We start from the raw sequence: 10,018 nt of genomic DNA, 5'->3' as shown, positions 1-10,018 counted from the left end.
CCCTCCTGCACTCACCAGCTCTCTTAATCCTCTTCCTCTCCTTCAGCTGATAAGGCTTGTGATCGTGAGACAGGGGAATGGCGTTGCCATCCTTGTCACAGAGGACGCCCCTCGAGTCACCGACGTTGGCCACAGTGAGGTCCTTGTCTGACAAGAGCGCAATCAAACACGTGGTACCTGGAAAACAGGAGGAAGGGGAGGTGAGGGGCCATCACCAGGACTGGGGAGGAGGGTCTCCCGGCCCAGCGAGCAGCGGGCAGACCCCCAAGTCTGCTTAACGGACCTTCTCGGCCCTGACAGCCAGCTTCCCAGCCAGAGCCGGACCAGAGAGCTTGGGTCCTGCTGCTGGCTCCTCCGTTTGCCTCCGTTCTGTCCCCGCTCCCCGGCTCCATCCCAGTTCAATGCAGAGCTCACAAAAGAGTCAAAGGACTCTGGAGGGCAAGGGGTCAGGACACCGTACACCCCTCTCCCTCCAGAGGCAACGGCTTCAGTGACAATCTGCAATCGCCTTCTAAAAGGCCCAGCCTGGAGCTCTTCCCTGTCACATGATTCATGATTTTGGCTTCTTGGCTCTCCATCCATAAGGATGGATGTTGGAAACTCTCGCCTCCTGACTGCCTCTGCTACCGAGATGAAAGAAGCTGCCATCGTGCTCCCCCTGGGGACTTCCAGAGGGGACATATGTTACTGCTAAAGGAATCAGTGTAGACAAATGCCAAAGCCAAGGAGGGACAAGGAGTGGATTCGAGAATGGGCTTCTCGGGGCAGCCAGAGGCGCAGTGGATAGAGCACCGGCCCCAAAGTCAGGAGGGCCTGAGTTCAAATCCAACCTCAGACACTTAACACTTCCTGGCTGTGTGACCCTGGACAGGTCACTTAACCCCAACTGCCTCAGCAAAAAAGAAAAGAATGGGCTTCTGTTTACTCTTCTGTTTTCAGGGCTTAAATGCTCAGCCTCTTGGTCTGAATTGGAAGGATAGAGGGATGGATGGAGGGAGGGATGGATGGAAGGATATACAGATGGTTGGATAGATAGAGAGAGGGACATAAGGAAGGACAGATGGATAGACAAATAGATGGAAGGACGGATGGATAGAGAGATGGAACAATAGACGGATGGAGAGATGAAAGGACAGATGGATGGATGGATGGATAGAGAGACGGAAGGACAAACAGACGGATGGATGGATAGGCTCAATCAACTTTAATGGAGGGAAGGATCACATGTATAGAATCACAGACACACAAGAATACAGAAGTTGTTTTCATTACCTTATAGTTTACAAAGTGCTTTACTGTCTTACCTCCTTTGATTCTCACAACAAGAATATGATACAGATGGTATAATTTTGCAGATTTTACAGAAGAGGAGCCTGACACTCAGAGAAGATCACACTGCCATGTGTCTCTCAAGTGACAGGGTTAGACCAGGGGCTGTCAAGGTCCCTTCTTGCTCTAAATCCGTGACTCAGTGATTTTTGTAGCATTTTAAGGTTTACCAAGAATGTCATAAACATTTTTCAAAAAACTGATTTCAAATGTTATTTCTCTGGTCCTAAGAATGAACTGGGAGGTAAGCGCTATTATTATTATCTGTATTTTACAGATGAAGAAAGTGAGGTGGAAACTGGCTAAATGACTTGCTTAAGTCACCCACCTACTTAACACTGTAGGTAGATAAGATCAGAACCCAGAGCTTTTCTGACTCCGACTTCAGGATTTTTCTATAGTGTCACACTGTAGAAAAACTGTAGATTTAAAAAATTCAATGTCACTGTTTTAACTTCTATGTAATTATAATATTATAAAAAGTTTCCAGCTGCTGCTTCTTCCCTCCTGTGACAGGCTGCTGCTCACACCTACGGTTTATTTGACATTGAGCCCACGTCCGAAGTGGGAAAGTGCAGTTGACTTTAAGAAACAAGGTGGCTTGAGTAGAAAGGCTAAGCCAGTGAATCTGAATTCAAATCCTGACATTTACTATAAGTGAGTCCTTGGACCACTTTTCTAGAGTTTAAGAAAAAAATTACATTTTACCATTATTTTTAACAACCACTTCTTAGATTTGGATGAAGACCTTCCCTTTATTTCCTTATTCTGAGACCAACTCCTGTAGACCAGTCAGTGGATCTTGGAATGGCATGGCTTATGAACTCCCTAATCCTTGGGGTACAAACACCAACTAGGAGAACTTACTTCTGTGAAGGGGGTAAACAGAAAATAATTTAGGTGAATTACTGCCCTTAGGGAAAATCCCAGGCCCTTGAAACCCTCCACTAAAGTGGCCCAGCTCATAAAGGAGAAAACCAGCCCCCGTGGTCTGAACAGAGACTGCTCTGTCCATAGTGCTGGAGTCTCATGACCAAGTCTCATTCTCAGCAGGAGGAGCTGAAAGCTTTCAAGCCGTCTCCTTGTTGAAATGCTCACCACTTCATTAACTGTTCCCCAAGCAAGGTTGATTTCTCCTTTTGGAGGCCTTCCCTTTAAAACAAAAAACAAAACAAAACAAAAAAACAAAAACAAAACCCCCAAACTAAGGAAGTTAGTGTCTCCAAGAGAAACCACTATCAATTTATTGATTATTAGTTAGTCTAACTGATAACTGATTAAAATTACCTAGAAACTCTCTTGCAGTTTTTATTCATCACGGACTCGGCTTCCTCATACAGAAAATGTCCTTTCTTCCCATAATTAAAGAATTACGAGTTGGAGAGTCTTCCGTGTTCTACTTCCTTTCCTCTTCCCTAATTATGTTTTCTCATTCAGCTCAAAATTCCCAGAATACCCACTCCCTGAGGGCAGGGCAGTTTCATCTGTATCCTCAGCAATTATTAGCATCCAGTTTTGCAGATCGCCACTTAGTACAAGTTACAGAGTTGAGTGGGATTGCAGAATGATAACTTACTAAAGGTACCCTGAATTTAAATTCTTATTGTCCCCAGGTGCTTCTCGCACCTGTAAGAGGCAGTGAGCACCAATGTCTGCTGTAACCCTGGTACCCCCTTAGACTTAGTTTCCTCATCTGCCACACAAATAATTCCACCTGCTGCACGTGAGGAAAGCCCTCTGAAATGTTCCAGTTTTATACAAGCGTGAATTACCCAGGAGGAGGACGAAGATATGATCCTTAGGAGCAACATGCTTCAATCCAAGTAGCCCTAGATTAGGCTGAAGATAATTCTGGGGCCAGAACTTTTCCCCAGCCCTGCTTCTACATCACCATGTTAGGGACATGTTTTCTCTAGCTATCCCTATCTTACTAAAAAAAAAAAAAAGCTTATTCTTAAAATGTTTTTATTGGTATATTTTGCTTGTAACTTTCCTTGCTCCCCAATACAGACCAGGCTTTTGTTTTACAAGAAAAAATCATTTCAGCCAAACCAACTAACACATCAACTGTATCCGACAGTGTATGCGATATTCCACACCCGTGGCTCCCTGACTCTGCAAAGATGAAAGGAAGGGACACTTTTTCAGTCTTCTCTCAAGGCAAGCTTGGTCATTATTATTACATGGTCCGTATTTTATTTTTGGCTGAGGCAATTGGGGTTAAGTGGTTGCCCAGGGTCACACAGCTGGGAAGTATTAAGTGTCTGAGGTTGGATTTGAACGCGGGTCCTCCTGACTTCAGGGCTGGTGCTGTAACCCCTGCACCGCCTAGCTGCCCCCAGTTTTGTATTTTACATGCTTTCCCCTCTTTTCTCATCTGGCTCTGTGATCTGACCCAGTCTCGTGTAAGAGACTTACTTGAAATGATCTTCTCAGAGCATTTTGTGGCACAGACCCAAGCAGGACAGGAATGGAAGAGTAATAACTCTTCTGTCGGTGCTTTATTTTTAGCGGGTTCCTTGTGCTCTTGGCATGGCACTGTGAGACTGGAGGTCCTAGAGCTATTTAAATCTTAGTTCCCAGTCCTACTTCCCTGGGAAAAGTGGCCTGTTGCTGAGAAAATTCTCTGGAGTTCACCCCTTTTCTCCCCAGGGAAGAGGAAGAATCTTGATTTCCAAGAAGGGAAGGGGAAAGTACCCACGGAATGAAGGTCAGGGAGGTTGATCTCAAGGCCTGGTACAATTCTAGAACAACCCATGATCCCACAGAGCCTTAGGGAAAGAACCAGGGATTTCCAAGGGCCCAGGCATCAGGAGCACCTCGGGGCCACACAGGTAGATCGGTGGCCAAAGACCCCAGGCCCAGAAGCCTGCAGGAAGGCTCGCCTGCTGCCTGAAGGTGCTGGGGCCAGAGTCTTGTGGAGCAGACGTTGCCCCGGGCACCCTGTTTTCTGAGATTCCCTGTTATTGTCCTCTCAGAGGAGAATTTTGCTCTTAAAGTCAGGGAACAAATGTGATCTATTTGTTAAGTAGAAGGTTCTGTGTGTAAGTAATGTATATTAAGGAACGTATTTGGGATGTAATTTTTAATGCTCAGGATTCCCTGAGATGCTCTCCACAAACGCTATTCAATTCGCACTCTCAGAAACGGGTGTTTGGGCTCATCCATGAACTTCAGGACTTGTTTTGTAATGAAGGCTGCTCATGACGCCATAGTTATATTATTAAGACAGTGGTTTTCAAATAAACTGACGAGATACACTTTGCTTTTACTATTTCCAAACTTTCACATGCGGTTTTCGCGAAGGAAGGGATCAAAAATCCCTCAATGTTGGATCTGGATTTCTCAGGGGAACATCGCACCAAGGAGTGAGTTTTATTGTTGTTGTGTGGATAGGGCTTGTTATTTCCCATCAGCGAACACTGGAATAAAAGGTTCTTAATAGCTAAAAACCACCACTGAGAGGATCACCTTAAGCAGATTCTAAATTGAATTTTAACTGCTGCAAATGTGTGTAAATAGGGGCGCACATTTTTTAAAAGTTCTCCATCAGAGAAGTTACTGTTTTCAAACCTTATTGAAGTGTTCATGATGAGCATCCGTCTTAATCTATTATTATTACAATGCTCACGTGGTGACTATGTAGAGTTCTCCTCATATATCCACCCATATTGTGCAATATGGGAACTGTGAATTCATACACAGCTTTTCAGTCTGACTTATGTTACTTTATATATAGATCTATAAAGAGCAAAATCCTTAGCTTGCTTACACAGTTGCGAGTCTAAAAATCCTTATGCCCAATTTTACAGAGCACAAATTATGGAATTACTTCATAAATTAGTCATTTTTTCCATAAATTACTGTATAAATATAAAATTATCATTTAATTACGAAGTTCATAGACATTGATAGAAGAAACTGTGAAATGCTATTCCCAAATTACATGGTATTGGTATTTGGGGTTGTGCAAATACATCCAGATATCTCTGCCATGGTTTACCACACAAGTGATGATCATTTCGGGCCCTGTGAAACAGCGTTACCGTCAACTCTTTGCCTCCTGCCTTGTTTCCGTTCAACAGAGAATATTCAGTCATTTTTTCCCCCATTAAACTTTATATAAATTGCTCACTCAATAGTTGGGGCTACCCTGTGAAGAAACTATCCCAAGCAGCAATCAGAACAGATGCTTTAATTTTGACCAAAAAGTTATAATAAACCAATGTGCCAACCAATGCTTGCAGGACCAAGAGGGCTATTCTAAAAAGAAACTGATTAAATTTTAAAAGTTCACCTCAAGGGACATGGCTATATGAAAATGCCAAGAGTGGCGAGGAGGCTTTTCTCTCTGAAAGGGTCCGCTCCCCCCAAAAGCGTGACTCCCCTAAAAGGGTGCGCTCCCTCCAAAAGCTGATCCCACCTCTTACAGAGCTCAATTTCCCTCTCTGTAAAGGGAGAGCCAGGCAGGGCCCATGGTCAGACACTTGTTAAATGCCTGTTCTTTCCCATCATCTTAAGGCCCTCTCATATTGGGGGCTCTTGGGCTTTGGGAAAAGGACCCACCGGATGGGCTGTGTAAATGGCGGCTGTGCCCCCTTGTGCATAGAAGGCTTTGGGGTGACAAATGCTAATAGCAAGTGTTCCCTGGGCTCCCCCGTACCTGTCCTAGCCCCGCCACTTAAAGACCCTCACCAGCTCTCAGCAGGGCTAGCCCCCTGCCAGTCAAACTGAATCAAGTGGGGCATGCCCCCCTACCCCCGTGTGAGGTGGATGTGAACTGAGCACCCAGGTGGTGGAAGCTGAGAACACAGAGTCCGGGAGGGAGGGGAAGGGGCGAGAGCAGAGCCCACGGGGCATTGCTGCCATTAAACTTGAAGGGAGAAGAGCAGCCGCTGGGGGCCACCGGGGGGGGGGTGCTCTGCTCCTGTGAGAACATGGGCTCCTCCAGGGGAGGCACTTTGGGGCGTCTGCTGCTTTGTCTCCCCATTCTCAGCTGGGGGCCTGGCCCAGAATGAGTACCTCCTGTGAGGGAGGGGTCCCTGGGGAGGAGGCTGCCTCAGAAGGCTGTGGGGATGTGAGAGGAAGGGGCCAGAGCAGGGGGAGGGGCAAGCTGGTGCCCCTCACTGGCTCTCCCTCATTCCCCAGCACCCCCCAGGGGACTCAGCAACAGCTACAGTTGGCAGCTATTCCATTCACACACACACACACAGCTTCCACAAGGGGCATGGGAAACTACGCTGGGGCAGGTGGGCCCTCCACACAGGTGGCGAGGAAGGGGTCATGAGGGTGCTCCTGGGGCCAGAGGCCAGGCGGACCACTGGACGGATGACTGGGACCGCAGCCACAAAAAAGTCTCCATTGGGTTCGGCACCCCAAATTCCAGTTCCTGATGCTTCCCCTGCAGTGCCTGAGCTCCCTGAAGACAGCCACCATTTCCTCCTTATCTCTGCATCCCCAGCATCTCACTCAGTACCTGGAATACAGCAAGCACTAAATAAATGCTTGTTGACTGTAGTACAAAGGGCTCTCATTATAGACTTTAAGGCTCTGGATTCAAGGAATCATGGAAGGCTCTAAGTCCAGATACAACAAACATGGAAGACTCTCAGTCCAGATACAACATGGAAGACTTTAAGTCCAGATACAATATGGAAGACTTTAAGTCCAGATACAATATGGAAAAGTCGGTCCAGTTACAACCTGGAAGGGTTGTCCAGATACAAATGCACTTTGGGTCTTTGGCCGGCTTTCACCAAGGGGTGGGGGTGGGGGTCCTGAGATGCTCACTCTCCAGGGTCCCGAATCCTCACTTAGAGCCCTGAACACTTGGATCAGAGCATCACCTTGTCCCATTCCTATTAATGAGCTTCTGTCTCTTCACCTATCAAGGTATAACAGGTACTTATTGTACATGTGTGAGCCTGTCTGTGTGTGTGTTAATAAGGCACACCTAGTAGACATTTAATAAATGGATCTTTTCTTCCTCTTCTACAAAATGAGGCTAAAAAAAGCACCCACCGCCCAGGGCTGTTGGGAGGAAATCCAATGAGATCACCCAAACCTGCGAGAGCTTAGACATTTGCCTGGCTATTTTTATTTTCTCACGCCTTCCAATGGAGTTCAACTGGAGCTGTCGTGGGACACCTTGTCTTCCTCTACTGCTTTATAGCTAATGTTTTGTGGCCTTCACACAGGTAGAAAAACTGCTTTTTGCGACCGAATAAAGCGTTAGGATGTAAGCTCAGAGAAAGCAGCTCTGGGATAATTCTGGTGGCAAATGGAATGATGGGAATATCATCACCATCTCATGCTGTCACTGAAGAAATAAGAAATGTCTTTTTCCAGGACAATTATACGTGGCTCATACAAGGAGCTTCTACAACAAGTAACACACGCTCTGCTAAGGATGGAAAATAGTATTTCCCTCCATAGTTCAAACCTGCAGAATGTGACTCGTTATTCATTTAATTTTCACACTTCGACAGACATAAATTACAGATGTGTCAGCCCGATGCTCCTCGGACCACTCTGTGTTCTCCAGTTTTGCTTTTCAGACAGTGACATAAACACAGTCTTATTTCCGGCGTCAGTGACGTCCGGGAACCTTTCAGGTGCTCCCCGCTCCGTGACTACCGCTTGACACGGCAGCGATGGCAGCGACGGGAGGGAATCAGAGGCTCCGAGGGCTGGCTCCTGGCAGGGGCTGGGCTGCACGGGCCCAAGGAGAAGCGCCTGAGCCAGTGGCTGAGGCTCGTGGCCACGGTCGGGCCACTGCAGTATCCCACCCTGACCGCGGCGAGCCCAGAAATTAGTAACGATTTTCCTAATCACAACTTTCGGGCCACTGGACCTCCTTCTGGGGCTCATTGGGATTCCTCCCTAGAATGGCCAGCTGCCGGGTTTTCCAGATGAGGAAACTGAGGCTCAGGGGGTCGGCCAAGGCAGCGAGGGGCGCAGACCTGGGGTCAGACTGTGTGACCCTGCACCGCTCCCTTGGGCTCATCTACTTTAATTTCCTAATCTGTACAATGGGGAAAATAGCCAGAGAGACTAGAGAGACCCTTGGAGGTGGGAGATGCAGGCTGGGAGACGGACGAATGGCGGGCAGGCTGTGTCACCTGGTCAGAAGTGGGAGCCTTTGGAGGCACCGGGGAAGCTGTGCAGGGGGCACCAACGAGACTCGACTGAGGTGGGGCCCCCTCAGAGCCCTCCACCAGGCAGGGGCTTCACACTGTTTGGCTGAATTGAGTCGTATTAAGATTCTGCTCACAGGTTGTACATTCTGCACTGGGCTAGAGCGTCGCCGAAAACAAATTACTTTACTTTTCCTTTATTTATTTTTGGTTTATTCATTTAACCTTTTGCAGAATCAAAAATAGGCTGCTGGTAATTTGCCTGGAAGCTGAACCTGATGGAAGGTCCCAGCCTCGAGGACACAACATGAAGGACACGCGGCATTTCAGTCCCCAGTGACCTCTGGGTGAGGAGACGAAATACAGCCGGCCCCGGGAGGGAGTCTGGAGCCTCCGAGTGGCCCCAGAGAATACCTGCTCTGGCACATTTGGAACCCTCGGCAAGGCAGGACCTTCCTGGACACTCCCAATTGTTCTCCCTTTCCCTGCTTCAAATTACTTTGGGTTACTTTGCTTTCATGGATCCAAGTTTTGTCATGGTCAAAAAATGTGCCTGGTGTAAGCAAAGACCTTGGGGGAGGAAGGATGCGGAGATCCTGGAAAGGCAGGACCGCCAGACGGCCTGGCCACGCCGTGGGGAAAAGCAAAGGCGAGAAGGCCCGTGTGGGGGAAAAGAAGGTTTCCAGCACACTAGGAGGGCTTGAGGCGGGAGCTTATGGGAGACCAGGATGGGCAAGCATGAGGAGGCTTCCAGACCATGAGGGACGGACTCCCCGAGTGCTAGGTGTGACTGCTCCGCGCCCACCCCCAACGGCGCTCCTTGTTGTCTCTGCGCTCAGAGAATGGTTGGGCACCTAAATTCCATCAGCGCTGGAAAAGACCCCAAACCATCTGGTCAGAGCATCCCAGGGGACAGAAAGCCGTGCTTGGCGTAAAGAAGAAGCCCCCTGGGATCACTCCAAGTGTTGAGATTACACGTTGCGGAACCCTAAAATCGGGAAGAAGTCATCTCTGCAAGCGGGGGATCCGAGCAGAGTCCGAGTCCCCTCATCCCAGCAAAGCCTCCTCCTGCCCTGGCCGGGTGAGTCCGGCTGTCTAGAGCCCAGAGGACTCCTACTTAAATCCAGGTGGGGCCGGGAGAACCAAACCGTCTTCGTTTGGGAGCTGACGTCAAAAAGACTGAGGGGTAGAGAACCCAGAATTCTAAGCGATGACTGGGAACGGTGGGAAGGACGTGGAACTGACGAGCTGGAAGACCTGGTTTTGATTCTCAACTAATCAGGGGTGAGATGGCTTTGGACAAATTATTTCTGCTGAGTCTCAGTTTCCTCCTCTGTAAAATGGGGATGGCCTTCCTTTCCTTACCTACTTTATACAGCTGGTGAGAGGAAGAGATCTGAGCTGAAGGATGAGCGTGAAAGCTGGGGCAGAAGTGGGCTCCAGCGTCCCATGGGGCCTCTAACGATGGTGACCATGGATCGAGGCTCAGCAGAAAGGGGGGACTGGTCCAGGAGACCCCGGTGTCCGTCCTGTACGTTTCCTCCAAATGCACT

The 10,018-nt window shown here is 48.2% G+C and overlaps 1 protein-coding gene across 2 annotated transcripts in view; it reads right to left on the bottom strand.

Moving 5' to 3' along the window:
* Positions 1-10,018, bottom strand: part of PPM1L (protein phosphatase, Mg2+/Mn2+ dependent 1L) — a 218,545-nt gene that overhangs the window by 15,765 nt on the left and 192,762 nt on the right. For both annotated transcript variants that reach the window (XM_074298106.1, XM_074298105.1), the window contains exon 4: positions 16-177. In XM_074298106.1, coding sequence (XP_074154207.1) covers positions 16-177 — 162 coding nt within the window. The remainder of the gene's footprint in view (positions 1-15; positions 178-10,018) is intronic.

Source organism: Sminthopsis crassicaudata, chromosome 3 (assembly GCF_048593235.1).
Source record: "Sminthopsis crassicaudata isolate SCR6 chromosome 3, ASM4859323v1, whole genome shotgun sequence".
Classification (NCBI taxonomy): Eukaryota; Metazoa; Chordata; class Mammalia; order Dasyuromorphia; family Dasyuridae; genus Sminthopsis; species Sminthopsis crassicaudata.
The sequence above is the reverse complement of the archived record's forward strand: the minus strand, read 5'-3'. Positions and strand labels throughout refer to the sequence as shown.